Source organism: Cariama cristata, unplaced genomic scaffold (assembly GCF_000690535.1).
Source record: "Cariama cristata isolate BGI_N322 unplaced genomic scaffold, ASM69053v1 scaffold1975, whole genome shotgun sequence".
Classification (NCBI taxonomy): domain Eukaryota; kingdom Metazoa; phylum Chordata; class Aves; order Cariamiformes; family Cariamidae; genus Cariama; species Cariama cristata.
Window position 1 is genome coordinate 234,418 of NW_009616789.1, and position 20,956 is coordinate 255,373.

Sequence of the window (20,956 nt, forward strand, 5' to 3'; positions counted from 1 at the left end):
TCCGTCAGCCCTTCCCAAGGGCAGGGGGAGGCTCTGCAGCTGCTGCGCTTCTGCAGCAGGGATGGGTGTTCCCGTAGCTGTTTCAGGAGCATCCCTGAGTCTTACACCCTTTGCCAGCCTCTTGCGTTTAAGTTGCACAGTCCCAGTGGGTGCAGCAGGTTCGTCCACACTTGTGGCACTTGGAGTTTGTGTTGCCCTATTGCAATCTTAGTGCGACTTTCCAGAAATGCAGCCGTTCACGGGTATGCCTGGTTTGCCAGAAGCACTGTCCTTCCTGGGCAAGGGCAGGAAACAAATCCTCCCTGTTGGGAAGAGCTAAGCAGAAGGCAGAAGCCCCTTGCTATCTGCTGAGGCCATGCAGATGTGATACGCTCCATTAGATTAGGAAATAAAGTGGTGGCTTGGGAGCAGCAATAAAGAAGTTCTCTCCCATCACAGCGTCTCACAGGACTAAATGAGCTTTATGTTAATGTTTTGTGGACCAAGAGGTAAATCCCCTGTCTGAAGCAGGCCAGAGGAAAACTGGACCGTAAGCTAGGACTGTTTGTTTTGAGGATGCCCACGCGGGGGTCCTTGCTGGATGCGGCCCTCGCTTATGAGCCAGTTAAGCTGAGTTGGCTGGTTCTGGTCCCCTGGTATCAGTTCAATTGAAGAAACGTAAACAACTGTTTTGCTGTTCTCCTGCAAGCTCCATTACACTTAGTAGGCCATTGTTGTAGCTGTTAGTGGCAGTTTGTTGCCTGGTCTGTACCATGTCAAAGTTGGTTAAAATCCTGTCCTCTAATCGCTGGAAATGGCTGACTATACTGTTGCACTGTATAATGCCACATGCTGTTCTCTAATTTGCAGTGTTTCTGCTGGAAAGCAAATTCCTCCCCCCACCTTCTTCTTCCCCCATTAAAAATGTGACTCATAAGTAGTCTTTAGCTATCAAATCCACTTCTGTATTCTCTCAGTGAGGGTTCGATTACAGCTGATACGCCACAGATCTGTAGCTGGAGTGAGGTCATTTCTACTAGAGAAATAAGATCTCCTTTGTCTGTAAGGAAAATGCAACTAACCTTCTGCTGTCTCTCCTGCAGGAACAAAAACTGGGACCTGCTCAATTCTCTCTGGGTGTTTTTGTCCTTCTGATTTCTTGTCCATCTCTCACTCGCAGCACAGTGTACCAATAAGGCTCTCCCGAAACTGAGCCCAGCTGAGACTGCGCATGTCTGTCACTTGCCTAATACCTCTCTGCTGCATTTAGCTCTTTGTTTGGAGAGTGGGAACAGCTCTTCATGGTAGAAGATTTTCCATTCACCACTTGGAACATTTCTTTCATACTTGATAAAATTCGGATCTACGTATATGCTTTTCCCAGTGTGTGATCAATGGGTTTAAAGTGCCTTTGCCATCATCTTTGTAGCTGGAGCGGGTGCGTGGGAGCACGTCAGTCTGTGTGATGGCTGGAGTCCGTTGCTCTGTGCGTGTGCGTGCGTGTTTTGCGCGTGTAAACGTGCCTGTGCTTCCAGCATCTGGCCCAGCATGGGGCTGCCCCTGAAGCACCCTCCATGTGAGTACGTGTGGGATGTGCGGTCCCGTCTGCCCTGCCTCGAGGAGCGGTGAGCGGGTCCGGGAGGCGGAGGGGCCGGCCCCGCTCCAGGCCAGAGCAGTGCAAGTGTGGCGCACTCTTGTCCGTGACATGGAGTGGTGTGTGTGCACGGTGGGAAGTCACGGCTGACCTCTGTAGTCTTGTCTTGTCGTTTCAGTGGTGTGCGGACAGATGAAGCTTGGCCTGTTTTTACTCTCTGTGTTTTTCCTTGTCTTTTTTTATTCCCTCCTCATCTTCATCGCACTCTGCCATCAAACAAAACAAACTTTCATCTCTCAGATCAGCGAGAAGGTTGGTCCTTTTCACTTCTTATCCATCTACAGTACGTCACGTCAGACGGGACTTTTCCAGTAGGGAGAGGAGAGCCATCCCCGAAAGGGGAGGGGGCCCTACAGACTGGCTCCCTTCCAGGCACGGCCACTGTGTGCCTGATGAAATCTGCTTACTGTTTGCTGTGACTCTGGCAATGGCATTGATACTTTGCTTGCATGCCTTTGTTGCTTGAGGTTTAAAATGCATAGAATATGTTTTGCATGCAAATACCGGCCAGGGCGGTTTTGTTCAAAGGTAGGGTGGGAAGAAGTGCATGCTACTGTATGTGGGGTCCTTCTCTAACCCATTACCTGTGTTAGATGCCGGTGTAATGCCTCTAAACTGCTGCTGCTTTCTGGCCAGAGATCAAGAGCAGTCTTTAGAAGCAGACATCAGAATGATCTCCAGTCCCCTCATGGGCTGCCAGGGAGAGCGGGTTCCTCAGTTTCCCCTGTAGCTTTAAAAGTTTTAGCTTTCCCTAGAGGCGAAAAGCTTACTTTTGATCTCAGCTGGAGAAGAACTCAGCATGCTGCCCTCCCTTGCCACAGGGCAGCAGGGGCAGCTGGCTGAGAGATGCAAGGCCCTCGTGCTGAGGCAGCTTCCCTGCTCCTTGGCAGGTCCTGCTCTGGGGGTGGCCAGTTCCCCGTGCTTGGACAAGGGCCCTTGGCATGAGCAGGTCTGCCTCTCCTTTCTTCCCTGGGGCTGGGTCTTTCTGTGGCTGGCAGGAGAGCAGGGAGCTCTGACAGTGGCCCCAGCCTTACCTGCGACGGCTCAGGGAGGCCAGTGGCGACGTGCGCAGGAGGTCGTGGTCGCTCAGCACAACCAGATTTATGCTTTGCCCTGCTCTGTCCTGCCGCCCTCTGGGAGCCAGAGGTGAATGAAGGACAATAGAGAAAGGCAACTCCAGCTTTTAAATTAAATCTAGCTCCAGACCTAGCTTGAGGCATTCATGATTTCATGCTGAGGAAAGCTGGTGTTTTTGGCAGAAGTCCTAAGCTAGTTTGCAGAGATGACTTCTTCACCAAACAGGTACCATGTGGGTCCACCCCTCCACATGCACTAGAGGAGAGGAATGCTCGCAGCGGCTCTCCAGCCCAGCGTTGCTCCCGGGTGGCATGGGGAAGAGACTCTGGCTCCTCTCACGTATACCATCAGGCAGCTGCATGAGTTGATCTTACAATCATCACTGGAACAAGCGTTAACAAGTTGTCATAGTAGTTGTTCCAGTACACTGACTTCGCTCCCGTTTTTCTCCCTGGAACGTACTCTCATTTAGATTGTACTGAGGCACGGGGTCCTTGTTGTTTACCCTCTAAAAATAGATTTCGTAGAGGATAAAATTACCTGAGCCCAAGACAATGATGAAAAATAAGAACAAGGAAGAAAAGAGGAGAAATTAAAGCCAAGGCCCAAAGCCTCCCAGATTTCAGTGAATTTGGAGCACCGCTGTGATGGCTCCGGCACCTCTGGAGAAGAAACCTTTGACAGGGCACTTAAACGTTTTAACCGCATGGTTTAGCTGAGGGGAGGCAGCCGAGAATGGATATAAGCCAGCAGGAGTGGATAATTTCTTATTCTTTGTGTCAACCCCTCCTTCCCACCCTACCAAAAATACCCACGTACACAAATATTTAATGTGAAGCCAGAAATTAGTTTCTAAATATTCCATTGGGATTTGCCGTGCTTGTAATTTGTTTGGCACTGATAATTACATCTTACATTTTTCCAGCTTTACTTAAAACTGTGTACTGCTAACCCATGCATTTAATTATTGCTCTGTGACTGCTACAAGGTTATTTATTAACGAGTTATTTTATCTTGATACAGTGGATCTTTTCTCTTATTCCCCTCCTTAATGTTGTGTTATTTTCATCAGAGAAATTTCAGAGAGTGAATGCAAATTGCATAGCTCCACAATCTTGCTCTCCCTTACTTTGCTATTAGTATGTCAGTATGCTGAATGCTGATGTGTCTCCAGTGCTGCACCACTGTAATGATATATCCTCTTTTATATGTGGTTGTCAGCGCAAATAATTAGACCTAAAAGTTATAGCTGAAATATAATCCAAAAATGGCAAGGCCCTGTTTTGGAAATTGTCTATAAAATGTCAGCACTCAAGGATGCATTGGGAGCATAAATAGTACAGCATTGTTTGAGCACAAGATTAGACTGTAAATGCATTTTTTCTGGTTCCCATTTTTCCTCTCCTGCTGTTGATTTTGTCAGTAGATTGTGAGACTCCAGCAACTGTCTTTCCATTTGAAGTCCTTCCTTAAAATGATAGCACTAGGGAGAGATGAGAGGTGTCTACAGATGAGTAAACTATGCAGACCGATGATCATGTTTGAGGATATCTCCTAAATTCACTCCTTCCCGACTCTGAGGAGGTGGTTCCTAAGGAAGGTGGGAGTTTTGGGCAGAGCAGCAGTGTAGCGAGGATAACAGCATACCCCGTGCACCAAGGATCCTCCAGCTTGCCTGGCTGCAGTAATGAGATTGAGCAGTCTCACCTTCGCGAAGATGTGCCCCTGCATCACTCTCTACTGCTCATCCTAGCTGGGAGGTTAGAGCAGAGCCCCACAAACTTGCCTTTGCAGTGCTGGGGACCGAAGAGGAGCAGCACAGCCCAGGCAGTGCTGGTCCTCCTTCAGAGCAAATGGGACTTCAGACTGCTGTTCCTTCATGCAGAGAAGAGCAAAGGGGAGAGGATGTCAGGACAGTGGTGCAGGACCAGAGCAGCTGGGATTGCTTCAGAGAAGAGCGGAGAAGTGTGCAAAGCACAGGCACAGCTCTCCATCGCCATGGGGCAGTGCCCAGCAAGCCTGGATGGGGATGCCAGGAGGGGGAAGATGAAGCCCAGAGTTAGACAGATGCCAGGTGGGCATGGTGCGAGGGAAAGCCAGAAGCAAGAGCAGGCAAGTAGAGGTCCCTGCATCTCTGCAAGCTAGAGGAAGGGGTGTTAGCATTGTCATTTGCTCAGCCATACTGTGGCCAAGACAGCTAGCAGGGAAAAGCAATTTGATTTCCCCTTCCCAAGCAGCACCGCACGGTTTTGGAAGCACAGGCAGTCTTCATGGCACTGTTGTGTTTCCAGCAGAGCCTTGCTGTTTGCCAGCAGTGTCTCAGCATGCAAGAGAGGGGCAGCACCAGCCTGTGAGCCCTGAGTGCTCATGCCCAGAGCTCAGAGCCTACAACTCTTGCAGACAGCAGCAGGGAGGGGTGGTCCCTGGTTCTCCAAGGGGGTAACGTCACCCTCAGAAGGAACCTGAGACATGAGGAAACAGCCACTCCCATGGTGAAAGGAGCCAGGCAATCGATTTATGCTCTTTGCTCTCAGGGCGAGGAATGTGCATGTTAATGCATGCTGAATTATTAACATTTGTCAATCTCAACCTTTGTAGCTGTTGTGTTGCCTGCTCCCCTCCTTCCTCCCCACAGTCCTTCCAGTAAGTGGGGAACCAGTCTCCATGCTGTCCTTTCTCCCTGTCCTGTGGGATCCAGGGCACGGGCTCAGGTTGCGCTACGCTGCTCACCACTCCAGGGTTTCACTTCACTTCACTTCCCAGGGAACGCTCTGTAAGGGGAGGTGTGCTGAACAGTGGAGCAGCACAGAGCCCTTACGATGCCTATTCTTGGGATGAATGACAATGAATCTCATTTTTGACAGTCTGCTGGTTTAACTAAACCTCTGAATTATACTATTGTCCGTTGAAATCATTTTAATATTCACAGCAATTTTCCCTGTGCTGTTCTTGCAAAACCTCCAAACCACCTTCTCTGATCTTTATCCAAAAAGAAGATTAAAAAAAATACTGCAAATTCTTGTCAAGAAAACTGTAATAAAAAGAGAAATTTCGTTGCTGCAATAAATGAAGAACAACAAAATTTTCTGGAGCACTTAAGGTAGCATCATGAGCTGTGCTAGCCCATGGGATTTGACTTGTAAATTGGACAGAAATTCTAAGAATGCAGCTTTTTGAGGAGTTACACTGATTTAAATTATTACCAGGCTCTTATGCTAGAAAAGCAAGTGACTTAAATCGCTGGCTTGAGCCTGAGGAATGTGTTGATGGTGCTCTGCAAGCTGCTGTGAGAATTCTGCCAGCTCTCACTAATGCTAACTGACAGCATCTCCCCTTCTCCGTCCATACTGACTGGGACAAGAAGCTGCCAGTTATCCCCCAAGAGGACAGGAGGCTGATGGAGTCCATCCCTTCCTTTGCACATACTCCTGCCAGAGTATCGTCCGGGCCAGATCTTTCACCGAAGGCATTGCCCTGACCCCCTCCTGCCTCCTGTGTTGAGAGCTGACCCCTACACATGGCATCCATTTTTAGCAGCTGCAGTGCCTTGGGCATCACTGCTCTCCAGTGCGGAGCAATGAGCCCATCTTAGCAGCTCTGCGAGTGTGCTAACGAGGGGAGGCCAGCTCAGCCATTCTGGGTCGCAAAAATACACCAGAGGGACCTGTGTAACCGCTCATCTGTTGCTAGGCTTGAGAGCTGAGGACCCGCACAGCTTCCTGGCATGCCGCAGGCTGTGGTGTGCAGGAGGCATGGCCCGTGTCAAGGTTGGCGATGCTGCAGCCTGCCCAGTTTCTTGCACGGTTTGATCTGCAGGAGGGTTTTCCCTGCTATTTATCCCTTCTCTAGGCACACAAGCCCATCAACCACTTCTGCTGCTCCCCTGTGGGTAGGACAGGGGAGACCCACTTCCGAAGGGGCTCAGCTCTTCCCTTCACCCTGCAAAGCGCTGCTAAGCGAGCTCCCAGCCCCTCTGAAGTGCATCTCCCCTGTGCTGTCCACAGGGGAGCAGAGGGTGGTCAGCTGCTGGCTTCCCCGGGGAGAGGCGGCTGCAGCACCCTCAGGCACTGCCTCTGCAGGACACATCAAGGGGGACACAGCACTGATGGGGCTCAGCATGGCCCCAGGAGCACTCTGAAAGCAGTGCTCGACATGGGGGCACAGGGTGGCATGCAGGGGAGTATGCAGCAGGCTGTGCTGCCTCTGGTCTCACAGGGCTGGGAGTCAAAATCTGTTTGTGCATGCTGGGCTCTGACCTTCCTGCATGGCCTCTTGTCCTCCAGTCTCTTGTCTTCCCATGTCCCTGTACATGAGTTCCTTTGCACCTTCCCTCTCCTGCCCGCACACCGCTTTCTCTCTGGCTCTGTAGTGGCCTCTGGTGCCTGCCAGCCTGATTGCCTGGTGCATGTGTGCGAGTGCTCTGTGCGCACCAATGGCTTTGTCCTCGAAGTTTGCTCTTTTTTATTTTAATACAGTGTGGGTGGGTGGGTTTGGTCCTTGGATGGGGACATAATTGGAACAGCTTCTACCTGGAATAATTCGACGCCATGTTCATTGGAAAATGAAACCTAATTTAACAAATGGTGCTGGGATGCTTTGATTGGAAATACACGCCATCATGTTAAACCATTGCCATGTCCATCAGGTTAACTCCGTATTCTCATGACTGCGTAGCACTTGAGTACACTTTCAGTTCTGTCTGGTTTGGGGAGCGCTGCCCCGTCAGTCAGGTAACACCTCACTGGCAATCACTCATGTAGCTATTGATTTGAGATTTAATAATTGATTAAAAGAAACAACCAGCAAGACTTTGGATTTAGACATTCCAAAAAAAAAAAAAAAAAAGGGCAAAGCAAGTTATCCTTCCCCTGGCTGGTAAGGAGCTAATGAGCCCTGTTTTGTCACTGAGACGATGTGTAGTACACACACGATGTTGACAGTATTGTCTAATTTATCACGAAGTCTTAGCTCTGTTATACATGCTAGCGTGGGGGCTTCTGTGTTCAGTCTATTTCTGCAAGCCTGTTGGTTTCAGGATGAATCATCAAAGAGAGCAGTAGTGAAATCTGATTTGGGGAGAGTCAGCTTGGCAAGTGGAGCTGATACCTCTGCGGCTCACCGGGCTGTCAGCAGCTTTTACCATCTGCGAAGAGGCCGTGGTGGCAGGAGCCAGGCCAGCAGAACCGTGTCCCCCCGGGCCCCCGTCGCCCACGGGGCCGGCCGTGCCTGTGGCGTGTTGTGAGCTGGCATCGCTCAGGCTCCTGCCCTGTTTCTGCCTGCCCCCAGCACTGCAGCCGTTCGCTGCTCCACCAGCCCGATGCACTGCTGGGGGAGTGTAATTGGCAGGGAGGGCCTCCTCGGAGCCGGGCGGTCGTGAACACGGCTGATGCTCTGGGGCTGCCTTTCTGGTGGAGGAGGCTAGAGGAGAGTGGAGCCGCTGGGCGAGACACGTTTGAGCAGTTTCCCTTTTTAACTACAGACTAAAATGAGCTTGCCCAGAGGAGACAAAGATTTACCGAGCACAGTTGTTTCTCTACCCTTGCTTAAATAGGCCCATAACACTAACCCTGAAGAAGGGGCCTCATTTCTCAGTGTCATTTTCCTGACGGGAATGCATACGGAAGGCAGCTTTAGAGCTTTATTGTAGCTGAGAGTTGCTTACAAATAAGTCTTGAATGAAATACCCAGCAAGGGACTGATATGAAGAGAAGCTGTGGAATGAAATAAGGAGGAATACATCTCCCAAAGTGCTGCCACAAAGGTGGGGAGGGCTCTGCCAGCCCAGCTCTCTTCTGTCAAAATGGATATGATCTCACATCTGTCAGGATTAGTTCTCTCCTGCCCAGCAAGGTGATCTGTTCAGGCCCTGACAATGTCATGCAGCTCTGGTGACTTTTTTCTGAGCCAAGGTAGAACCCGAGTTACATTTTGAAAGGAATTATATTTTATTTAGCAGCACACGTGTGCTAATTCAGAAAGAAACCCTTCTGCTGCTTCTGCCCAAACCCTGTGAGGTTTAGGGGACGGGTTGCTTTACTCCAGAGCTAATAAATCAAGCAGGTAATTCCGTTTTGCAGAGCTTCAGTGGGCCCTGCACAGAGAGAGTGTGTGACTGGCATTTGTGCATGCTCTCTAATTAGAGGGATGTAATTTAAATGGAGGAATGTTTCATGTTAGTAATATGATTTCAAAAGGCTATGTTTGGAGGGAGTGGATTGAGCCATCCCTTAATGACTTCTTCTAATAAGATGCCAGTGGCTAAGGAAGGAGAGCAAAGTGTGTGCAATTTGGCAAAGCAGTGAACAGCTTTTGCACTTCATTTTATCTGTCCCGAGGGATAGACAGGCAAAAATGTTGAGCCCCCCGTCACGTAACCCCACGATGCAACTGAGTGTGCTCTGATGGTTCTGTGACCCTACTAGCTGTCTCCTCCTTGTTTCAGTGCGGCGTGTTGCTCCTCGATTCTCTATCCCTCCGAGCAACCATGAGGTGATGCCTGGGGGGAGCGTGAACCTCACATGCGTGGCAGTAGGTGCTCCGATGCCCTACGTGAAGTGGATGGCTGGTGTGGAGGAACTGACCAAAGAGGATGAGATGCCCGTTGGTAGGAACGTCCTGGAGCTGAATAACATCATGCAGTCTGCCAACTACACCTGTGTGGCCATCTCCTCCCTCGGCATGATCGAAGCCACAGCCCAGATCACTGTCAAAGGTAAGGAATTATTCTTTGTGGTGCTCCTGCTTGGATTTCAACGATGTAGCCCTTTGCCAAAGTATTTTGGGTGCAGCTAACTGGCTACAGTCTCCTGTGACTTTTCCACCCTGCAAGGGAGGTTCCCAAACCATCTAGGGCCAAGCAGGTCCACACTATCTCTTTCCTCCTCTCCTTGCAGTTTATTTGTAGCTCAGATTTCCACAGATACGTCATCTTTTAAATCTGTCTGTTCTGGCAGGCCCCTCCTGCACTGTGGCCACCTTTAGCACCAAGTTCCTGCTTGAACAAATCAGAGAATTGAGTGTTAGCCCTCTCTGACCTGGAGATTAACAGCAAATTCCCTTTTGCCTGGTGCTAGTCAGAAGATGCTTTTAACCTTAGCTGCACACTGCTCTCTTTACTCACAGTGCCTGCTCGTCAGTACCTTTTCCAGCCCCTGTTTTCTTACAGAGCGTAGGGTTGCCTTGGTTATAGTACATAGCCAAGAGTGTATAGAATAAGGGCACGATGGGGAGGTGGTTTGGACGTGGAAGAGGTGGGAACTGCACCATTGCACTAATGGTTCCCATTATTTACCTCTTTGTACCAGGGACAGCTCTGATCCCTTTTTGGCTGATGTAATGCCCAGTGCCGCCCCAGGACAGGGAGCGATCTGCTCAGCTCTTTTAGTCCTTTGCCTTCCTCCTTGTTTCTCTCTCTGTCTTTTCTGCACCTTCACTGTGGATATCTTACTGCCTCTGTCCGTAACTCCTTCACCCAGTGTTGCTTCTCCCATGCTTGCTGGAAAGTAGACTGTTTGCAGGGCGACAGGAGAAGCAAGATGACACAGAGCTGATTGCAGTAAGTGCATCGAAGGTACTAGACCTGCCCCTGGCTCACATGCAGGCCGCACACCCAAGAGCTGGCAAGAGTCAAGCTTGTGGCTCTCCAAAGGAAAGGGTGGATGAGTGTCAGCTGTCCTTGAAAGCCTGAGGGAGGCTGCCAATTTCTTGGGTGCTCTAGGAAATAATGTGTTGTTTCAGGCTGTAATATTCGGCGGGATGCGTTTGCACTCCCCGAGTCCTCCGTGGGTAGTGGTGCAGTGTCTGGTTGTGAGCTGCATGCCCTTCCCTCCCATGCCAGCTCAGCTCTTACCGATCTTCACAGTATTTGTGTTGCAGTAGCACCGGAAAAGGCATCCTCCTTGGCACTTGGGGCAGGCATGCTCCTGTGCTAAAGAGCCTACCCTCCTCAGCTGAATCATGTGGAAACTGGAAACCTGGTGGCTTTGCCAAAGAATGAAGTGCTTAAGGATCTTAATTTGGGCTGAGCATTTTTCCTAGTTCCTCGTCAAGCACAGCTGCATTACAAGTCACTAATGACTTTAACTAGAGTTGTTCGTAGGAGGTTTAAACTTACTGTAGACTTTAATTCAGTCATTGCCTTAAAGTATTTGTGTGCTCTCTCTCACACGCACTCGTTCTCTTTCTTTGTTGTTTTGGTAAAGTGGCAAATCTGGAAATGTTTCCTTGCAGTAGTTGCGTTCTCATTGACACTTCAGAGGTGTCAGTGTCACAGAGTTCTTGTGTAGCAGTTTATTGTCTGGTTGTGGTTTGACACACCACCCAGTGAAACAGTGGATGTGAAAGTTGGTACATGTGCTGTAATACAAGGAATTCCCCCATCAACCCATCTAACAGCACTGTCCATGAACTCCCTACAGCCTAAGATGCTGTCTCTGTGGAAGCAGGAGCATAGCTCCAGATTACCTGTGGTACTCTGATTGCTCTGCTGTATCCCTTTGTAAATCAGCTGTATACCTGGCTTCTGGGGCCAGCCCAGCCCAGCAGGCACCTTCCCACTGCCAGCTGAACCCCCATGACAGAAACATTCCTGCATCCCTGTTGAATTACCTTTATTTAGCCTGCTGCTGGTAAGTGCGTCAAGCACGTCTAATAACATGATTGCTCTGTTTATCCTTCCATTAAGAACCACTTCAAGCAATATATGGTAATATAAAAATGCATGTTCTAGAGTATGAAATGATTTCTGCCTTTTAAAGAAGAATGTTAATGGGAGGTGGCAGCTCCATTTTTATCCCCGTGCACATTGCAGGGTTTGAGCTGACTGAATTATTTAAATCACACCTCTCTGCCTTCCAATTGCAGCACTGCCAAAACCTCCAACAGAGCCATTAGTGACTGAAACGACGGCTACCAGCGTGACCCTCACCTGGGATTCGGGCAACTCTGACCCCATTTCATATTACGTCATCCAGTACAAGCCCAAATCCTTGGAGGGTCAGTTCCAGGAGGTGGATGGTGTGGCAACAACCCGCTATAGTATAGGTGGGCTCAGCCCCTTCTCAGAGTATGAGTTCCGGGTCATCGCAGTCAATAACATTGGCAGGGGTCCCCCCAGTGAGCTGGTCGAGGCCCGGACAGGAGAGCAAGCTCCTTCAAGTCCACCCCTCAAAGTCCAGGCACGGATGCTGAGCGCCAGCACCATGCTGGTCCAGTGGGAGCAGCCAGAGGAGCCAAATGGGCAGATCCGAGGGTACCGTGTTTACTATACCACCGACCCACATCTGCCTTTGAGCATGTGGCAGAAACACAACACCGACGACAGCCACCTCACCACCGTGGGGAGCCTCATCACGGGGACCACGTACAGCATCCGCGTCCTGGCCTTTACTTCGGTGGGCGACGGACCCCCCTCGGACATCATCCAGGTCAAAACACAGCAAGGAGGTACGTATGGAGTGAGGTGCTATGGTTCTGTGTCCACCCCAGTGGTGTGCAGCTCAGCTGTGTGTCTGATTGGCACCAAGCATCGCAGCTGCACTTAGTGCTCAAATGATAGCATGTCAGATTGGCATCCCCACCCCACAGCCATTAGATTTAAGCTGTCAGCTTGTCCCAAGGAGTTGGTATCAATCTCTGTACAAGTAACACAGCGCACAGTTTTGTCTGTGATACAGTGGCTAAAAATGTGACACAAGGTCCTGGACATGGATGTTGGCACCCATGTAACTGTGCTGCACCCTTCTGGGGTCTGAGTACACATGTGGAAGGAAGGAACTGGGATGCAGTCAGGGGTTGGAAGTGAGCACAATTCCCGTAGTCAACTGCCTGGTTCCCAGAGATGCTTGCTCCTTGCCTGGGTTGTTCCAAGAGCACAGTGCGGGGAAGAGGGAAGAAGGGGGGAAAGGAATGAAGGAGGATCCTCACAAGGTGAAATGCAGACTCTGCAAAGTTGTGCAACTCCTTTCCGTGCATCTGCCTCCTGGCGCTAACCATGTGTTTGGTCCCCAGTTCCCGCCCAGCCAGCTGACTTCCAGGCAGAGGCAGAGTCTGATACTCGCATCCTGTTGACGTGGCTGCCCGCCTCTCAGGAACGCATTACCAAATACGAGCTGCTGTACTGGGAAGGGGAGGATGGCACTCAGGTGAGGATCCTGCCTCTGCGTCAGCAGCACTTGGGGCTGGACATCACAATTCAGCAGCTTGGGAAGGGTGTCTGCTTGAGCTGACGTGGCAACAGGACTGTTTCTTCTCTGTTCTTCTTCTGTCTCAAGGGTGTGATAGGAGTATGGCAATCTCTGCCTGGCTTCTGTGTAAGTGACATCAGCAGTGCTTGTTGATGCCCAGCAAAGTAGCTAGTGACTGGCTGGGCACTGGAAAGGCTCCAGAATACCATCACACCATCCCTGAGGCATCCTTATTGCTGGTGCCTTTAAACAGTAGGACTTCTAGGTGGGTCTGAAATGGCCTCCAATATGTGTCTGCAGCTCCACAACTGGATACACTTAAGGAGCAGATTGACAGTGGCCTAGAGAGAGCCCTTCCACATTTACTGCCAGATCCCTAAAGGAAGTCTAGCTCTAAATATATCAAAAGTAGTGCTGACTTCAGGGCAGCACAGCAAGAACTGTGCCATGGCAGCATCACAGTGTCCCGTGGTCCTCTCCTCCCCCTGTATTTACAGTGACATGAGAGTTGCAAGAAGTAAGTGTCCTCCAGGTGAAGTGGCAGCAAAACAAGTCCTTTACCAGCACTGTTTAGGTGCATTAGAGATTCCAGCTGCTCCAGGACAAGGGCTTTACTCTGTTTCACAGGCAGACACTGTTGGTTGGGAGGAAAGAAACTCATGTGTCCTGTGCCCCTTGTCTGAACTGTATAGGTAGACCCAGCATTCCAACAAAACTGTCAGGCAGTGAGTGCAGTCTGGACACCAGGCAGTGTAACCTGGCTGTCAGAGAGGTCTGCTGTCCTTGTATTTCACCCAGGAAGTTCCATGCCTTGGAGTCCTGCAGGACTGCAGCAGGTTTGGCAGCGTGGCTCTGACTTTCTGTGGGGCCAGAATGGATGATGGGGCTGCCTGTTCCCTTGGCATGGGGAGCTAAGCACCAGCTTTTCTGTGTTCTCCAACTGCACCAAATAATCTGTGTTTCCTTTTATTTGCCAGCAAAAGGTGGAGTTTGACCCAACCTCCTCGTATGCCGTGGAAGGTCTCAAACCAGACACACTGTATAAGTTCCGTTTGGGTGCCCGCTCAGAGCTCGGGGTAGGAGTCTACACCCCCACGATCGAAGCCAGAACTGCCCAATCCAGTAAGTGTCTGACGCACTGCACTACTGAAGACAAAGCAAAAGCAGCCCAGTTTCCATCGCCTGGGCACAGAGTAGCTCGGTGCCTCTACTCTTGTGGGGTCTGCAGGGATGCCGGCATGCAGTTTGCTGAAGGGTGTACTGGGGAAAGTCAGCTGGGGTTTTGGATCAGGGCTCTTTGGCAGAGGGGGTGCACCCAAGTGGTAAGTTCTTTCTTCATGTCCCTTTGATCATGCTGGCTTTCCCTAAGGGTAGATTCATAAAAACTGATGGAGGAGTGAAACAGGCTGGGAAATTGCTTTGGAGAGATTGATTTGAGTTGGTTTGTGCATCTCTCTGAATTTACTCCCATGCAGACGAGCTATCTGGGCAGGCAGCATATGGGTGTTTGGCTCTAAAAGTGACTGTCTCCAAACCATTGGATTTTCACCCCTTCACTCCCCATCCCAGCTCCCTTGCTTCCGCAGGAGTCCATCCCTGGTCTATAGACTTGATTCAAAGGTGAGGCATCCTTTGAGGCCAGATGTGCCTGTGGCTATCAGGCAGCTGGAGGAGTCATTTTGGGAAAGTAGCTGTTTGCCTGAGTTGTGTAAGCAAGTGAGGCTGCTGCTTCTGGGACTGCAGTGCTAGGGGAAACCAGAACAAGCTGCAGACGAGTTAATAGAGAGGCTAGATAATGAGGTGACCCAGGCAATATCACTTTCATCCTCGCTCTGCCCCATGTGATCACAGAGCAGGAGTTCGCATTGCCCTGATTGGCAGCTCAAAGTGCTGCGCATAAGCAGATTAGGGCTATCAAAGGGCCCTGCAATAAGCTCGTTTTCACTGACGATTTTTGGGCTTGCCATTATGCAAAGAGCATTAAAAGGAGGAAAAAAGACATTTCCGTTAGCACCGTCTGTCTGGGATTTACTAGCTATGCGGGCTGAGCAGTTGGCAAAGGCAGCCAGCCTTGCGGGCAGGGAGGACCCCAGCATGCACAGACGCCAAGAGCCTGAGATGGCCATTAGAAGGGGAGCTCAGGCTGGGAAGAGCAGCACTGCTCACTATTGGAACGACCTTCTCTTTGAGGAAAGCTCAGCTTCATTAACATATCAGTCGCAGGGATTCCTCCACCTCGTTAAGTGAGCTAATGGTGTCTTAGCGCTGCACAGTAGACAGGTATGAAAATGGAGAGAGGTTCAGATCACACAGTTATAAATATTTGAACATCGAGAACAAATTCTGAGTGTGGGGATTTGTATACCTATTTCAGATAGCTTTTGTACTGATAGGCAAAGGTTGAGGCAACTCTCCCGCCACTTGAATTAATTCCATCAGTGGATGCTCTTATCCTTGAACACACTTAATCAGAGACAGCTCTATGCATAAATGAATCCTTCAGAGCCTCACAACAGTCCAAGTAAGAGAATCCTTTGCTGCGTGGACTCTTCAAGGCAGACATCTTCCCATGACCTACTCCACGTGCTGTCTGCTCACAGGGCATCTCATACCAGTCTGGTTTTAAGGTTGTCACTTCAGTGGCCAGTAGAGCAGTAGCTGACTGGTTCTGGCACCTGTTTGGTAAGAGAAACGTGCACAAATTGGAAGAGATTTGGCCAAAAGCCAAAGGAATACCTTGGTTTGACCAGTGAAACCCTCCTTAAATTGAGGGACCTAAGCGTTCTTCGATTTATTCAAGAAGTGACTGGGTCTTGGGTTACAGGTCCCTACTTGAAAAGATGGCGCCCTGTTCTATGAGTAAAGTCCTTGGCAGTTACTACTGCACTATGCAGTAAGGATGACAAACCACTGGCTGAACAATCCCAGGGCAGAGTGGATTCTTGGGTATTGGGGGTCTCAAAGTCAAGTAGGTTTTTCAGAAAGCTCTGCTTTAGCTTGGCAGAAGTTGTGTGCACAACTTCCAGGCAGAAATTCTTTGGTCTGCACTTAGCAACACCTCATGTTACATGGTTGGATCAGTCACCTGTGGCCTTAGAACTTACTAATCTAGAAAAAGTGTTGCTCCCAGCTTCAAATTGGTCTCCTTCCTGCACTCTTCCATCTGGTCGCCCTGAGAAAGGTTGTTAGAGCTTGGAGGTTGACATGTTCAGGTGGGACTCAAACTGCAGGAGCAGTCAGACTCTTGCTTTCCAAAGAGCCTGTCTTCAGGCTCTATTCCTGGCCCTGACAAAGTCAAGGGTAAGGTAGGAGGCACATCGTCACTAATGAGTCACTAATGGGCTGGAGAAGGACATCTGTATTGCTGCTGCTGGGCTTTTCTTGTGGCATCCCTGCTTGGGAGTGGTAGGGATGCTTGTCCGGGAAGGCCAGGGGGATGCAGTGCCCCTTTGCAGCCTTCCTGCAGCACAGCTCAGATGCCATCTTCTGAGAGGACAGCTGCCTTCTGGGCTGTCTCTCCTGCTAAGCTGCTTGCTTAGTTGCTGGGCACCCAGCAGAAAGTACAAGTAATGCTGCTTCAAGGGTCTGAGGAACACGGGGGAGTTTTCCACGGGGGAGTCTGCAGTGCCTCAGGCAAGCAGTATGATGCAGGAGAGGAGCATCAGCTCTGTGCCCATCAGGCCTCAGGATTAAGATGCTGTTCTTGCTTGAAATACGAAGGGAGGGCTTGAGGCTGCCTTTCCCCTAGTTTAAGGAGTAGGTAGGCTGGATGGGGGCACAGGGCTGCTGTGGGCCAGTGGGAGAGGCCAATGTGAGTAGCCTGGAGGCAGCAGAGCTTTGCACAGTGTGTGTGTGTGGGTGCATTTGCGTGTGTGGATGCATGCTGGCCACCCAGTCTGCTCTTTGCTGGCCCCAGGGGGGACACTTCCACTCCTTGTGCATTTTAAGTTGATCCTGCTCATGTTACCAAGTTTTATTTTGTTTTCTTTAAGTGTTAATCTGAGTTTTTGCCTTGCACATCATGTGTGTGACTCTTACCCAGTCAACAGCCAACGTTTGACCTGCCCACACTGCCAGCCAAAGCTGCCCTTGGAGAAGGAGCTCACTGCTGCATCCCAGAGGATGCTGTGGAGGCCCAAAACCAGAGCAAGTCTCTTCTGTGAAGGGCCTCTCTGCAGACAGTGGCAAAGGAAAGGCTTGCCAAGCTTCTTATGTCTCATCTGTCCCCTCTGAGGGATGCCACCAGGCACTGGGTCTACCTTATGCCCTCCTTGAATTCACTCTTGGTGTTGCTTTGGTGCTGTATCTTCCTACTCTTTTCCCTGCCACTTCTCTGCTGATTAACCAAAAGAGTGTGAGGATTCATTTTCTACCCCTGCTCCCTTCCGGTATACCAGATGGCAGGGTTGATCCCACTCTGCCTCCCTCATGTAGGCGACTGTTCGCTTCCATGCATTGCTTTGGCTTCTCTTCTCTCCAGTGTAGCTCCCATAGCAGCAGCCTGACTCTGCTCAGGCATCATCTCTTCCAGCTCTGTCACTACTCACTCTCTCTCCGTCTTTCCTCTCTCTGGACACCCCAACCCAGGCATCAGGGATGGGCCCTTCTCCCTGAGCACAGAAGTGGGCACTGAGAGTTACATGCAGCCTGCGACTGCCTCTGCAAGCAAGTGGGCCTTGGTCTCAGCAAGCAGAGGTCAGAAGTAGCATTGGGAGGTTCTGCTGTCCCCAGCTATCCGAAATCTTCTCCCACTGCCAACCTGTGCCCAGCAAAGCCAAGGCATAATTGCTGGGTGCTTTAATTATCTGAGGTCCCTGCTGCCATCTGGAGTAAGGTAGGTTGTGTTCACCTTTGCGCAGGCGATGAGCAGGCAGGCTTGTCCCTGTGCCCTGGGAGGGCTGGCTGTGGTGCACCGATAGCTTCAAGGACTGCAGCATGAGGAAGGGCACCAGGTTTTTTTCAGGCGTTTCTAGGTTTCTGGGTGCAGTGAAGAACGGAAGTGGCCTTTCACCTGCTGGGGCAAAGCAAGATACCTTGTACTCCGTTATTGCTTGGCCAGACAGCTTCCTAGCCTTAGAGCAACTGTGTGCCTTTTTGTTGATGATGGTGCCCTGCCCTCTCTGCTTAGGTCTCCTGCCTTCTGGGCAAGCACCCAGGGATGCACCCATCTCCTTTGTGCCTTCTCCAGCCAGGTGGGCTCCCTTCCTTCTCCAGGCTTCCACCCTTGCTTTCTGTGCAAGCGTGCTGTCTGCAGCATCCCTGGGCAGTGAGGCCAAATGAGAGGGGGCTGCTGCTGCTGTGAGAGGGCTCCCATGCTGCCGGGGCCCTGCTGCAACAGGACAGCAGTTCTGGAAGGCTGGAGAAGGGAATGAACCAGGCAGGTGTCCTAGAGATGCTCTGCTTTGTCCAGGTCATCTCTCCTTTCCCAATCCCTCTCTTCCCCCCACCAGATTTGTTTCACTGCTTTTCTCCAGCAATGCTGTGTGAAGGGGACTGCTCCTCAACCCAGTGAGAAGCATCTGCTGCCCAGATCCCATTGCTCCCCCCGTGGCCAGTTGACATTGCTGGGCTTAGAAGTTAATGCAAACTGCAAGTGGGTTTTTTGCCTGGGAGGGGACAAGACCTGTCTACCTTCCGTTGTACAGCTCCGTAGGCCAGGAATTTACTGAGGCAGGTGACCAGTTTGGCAGGCATGAAGCAGTCAGTCTCAGATAGTAGGCACAGGTGCAAAGCAGCACAGCCATGTTATCTCCTGTTTCCACCTGGTGCCTGGCTCCCACCTGGGTCAGGGTGCTGCTCACAGCTGATGGTCGTGATTTCAAACCCCGCCTGGACATGCTCCAGCCAACCTCAGTCACCTGCTTTCCCTCCCCACTTTTGTTTCCTCCACTTGTCTGGGAGCAGGTTTTTGCAAGCCTTCATACAATCTGGTGTGTGAGCTTCCCTTCTGCCTTCTGTAGCTTCCTACTTCTTCTGGTTTCCATCTGCTTCAGATCTTCACTGAAAGCATCTTTCTTGTCCCTACCAGTCTCTGTCTCACTCTCCCTTCCCTTACTGCCATTTGTTGTGTTTGGTAAAGTGAGCGTCCAGAACTGCTTTGGGAAGAGGTGTTCTCTGATGGAGAACAGCACTTCGGTCTCCGTGCTGTTCATCAGGCTTTCAAATACACATTGCCCCTAGTGCCATCTTTGATGATCTGCAAGGAAGGCAGACGGTTGTCCAGAAGGCTACTGGCGTAATTTCTGTGTGTATGTTCATTGCTCCGTTGGCTGGGTAAAAGTTCCCTGTGCGTTTTGGTTTGTCCTTCCATTCATTTCCCTTCATCTCCCCACTTCATTTATTTATTCCCAGCCCCCTCCGCCCCACCCCAAGAAGTCGAGTGTGTAAGCACCAGCTCCACTACCATCCGGGTAAGTTGGGTGCCACCACCTGCCCAGAGCCGCAATGGGGTCATCACCCAGTACTCCATTGCGTACCAGGCAGTGGAAGGAGATGACAACACCAAGCATGTGGTGGATGGCATTGGACGGGAGCACTCCAGCTGGGAGATCAAGGACCTGGAGAAATGGACCGAGTACAAGGTGTGGGTAAGGGCTCACACCGATGTGGGGCCAGGACCGGAGAGCATCCCCGTGCACGTGCGCACTGACGAGGATGGTAGGTGTTACTGACAGCTCCTTCAGCTATTGCCTTGGGGTAACCAGGACTCTCCTAGCTGAGTTGCTGGAAAAGGGGAAAAAGGGAGTGGGGATATTGGCCTGGGAGTGCTTTTGAAGCAGGACCAGAGGCTGTCAGGAGCAGTGCTTTGGTCAGCTGCTCTAGGGAGTGGGTCTCCACGGTTGTCCCAGAGTGGAGTAGGAGAATTGCTCTGCTGGCCCTTGCACCGGTATGATGGACAATGGTTGCCTCCAGGCTGTGGGTCATATGTCCCAGCATGGTCCCACAAGGGTCCTGCGTGTGTTAGTAGTGCTTCCTGCGCACACGAGGAGGCAAGACACTGCTTTGTCATTTTGGCTTTCTATGGTGGTGGTTTCCATTTTACTGAAGGTAACATGAGTTCTCCCAGCTAAAGGCTTCTCTCACATTGTGAGATCAGGACTTAAAAGTTTACTTGTTGACTTGAAATCCAGCAAACTAAAGAGGGCAAAAGAAATCCATTTGAAACTTGTAGATACTGCAGGAAAGCTGCTTCCTGCCCTGGCTTCCAGGCAAGCCATAGCTTATATAAATCTGCTCTTCCGCTCAAGAGTCAGAATCCAGAACACTTTACTGGATACGACAGCTTTAAAGAGAAATTGCTTTGTATTAGCAGGGCTGTCAGTTATGTCATCATGACTTAAGCCATTTCCTTTGAAAGTGCCAGAGCTCAGGGTGACAGTAGGAGCTTCCATGGCTTCATGCTGACCCCAGAAGCTGCAGATATAATGGGAGAAGAAAGAGATACAGCGTCCGGGCAAAGAAAGGATGATCTCTGCATTGCCCAGGCAGCGTAGCAAATTGAAACCAGACATGTTACAGTTTCCCTAAATGGGCTGCCACTGTCCCCCACGTCTCCGTGGCTCTGGAAGCGGTGTCTGGGAATGCTCGCTGACTGCATTCCTGGGCTGGCAAACACATCTGTATGTGTCCTGCTGCCTGTATTGTTTGCTTCGGTTCTCATTCAGCAGAGCTGTAGCCCAGGGGAAGCTGCTACCCCAGAAATGTCGCAACAAGCTCCCTCAGTTAGTTTTCGGGCATTGTGCTTGGACATTCCAGCTTAGCTGTCAGGAGTGATTTCATATCCCTCTGACATGCTGATGGCTCAGTAGATACCCATGATGAAGGAATGAGAAATGCTAAACTATGATCTGAAAACAAATTAAATTTTTCCTGTTTGCGTCTCAGACACAGCACATACTTCCCATAATGGGGTAGGATAGTGTTCTCAAAACACTGTGGTCTGCTCACATTCACATCTTTTCGTGTCCCCGCAACATCCCCGTATCATGTCCTGCCAAGGCCTCCCGCCTTCTCTTGCCGGCAGAGCTTGACACACAGCTTCTGTCTGGTTCTCAGGGAGGAT

The 20,956-nt window shown here is 50.6% G+C and overlaps 1 protein-coding gene across 1 annotated transcript in view; it reads left to right on the forward strand.

The window, feature by feature from the left end:
* The window catches only part of PTPRF (protein tyrosine phosphatase, receptor type, F), a 296,503-nt gene that overhangs the window by 212,263 nt on the left and 63,284 nt on the right, over positions 1 to 20,956 (forward strand). The window contains exons 8-13 of the mRNA XM_009700288.1: positions 1,874 to 1,885; positions 9,153 to 9,422; positions 11,573 to 12,154; positions 12,719 to 12,852; positions 13,872 to 14,016; positions 19,246 to 19,551. Coding sequence (XP_009698590.1) covers positions 1,874 to 1,885; positions 9,153 to 9,422; positions 11,573 to 12,154; positions 12,719 to 12,852; positions 13,872 to 14,016; positions 19,246 to 19,551 — 1,449 coding nt within the window. The remainder of the gene's footprint in view (positions 1 to 1,873; positions 1,886 to 9,152; positions 9,423 to 11,572; positions 12,155 to 12,718; positions 12,853 to 13,871; positions 14,017 to 19,245; positions 19,552 to 20,956) is intronic.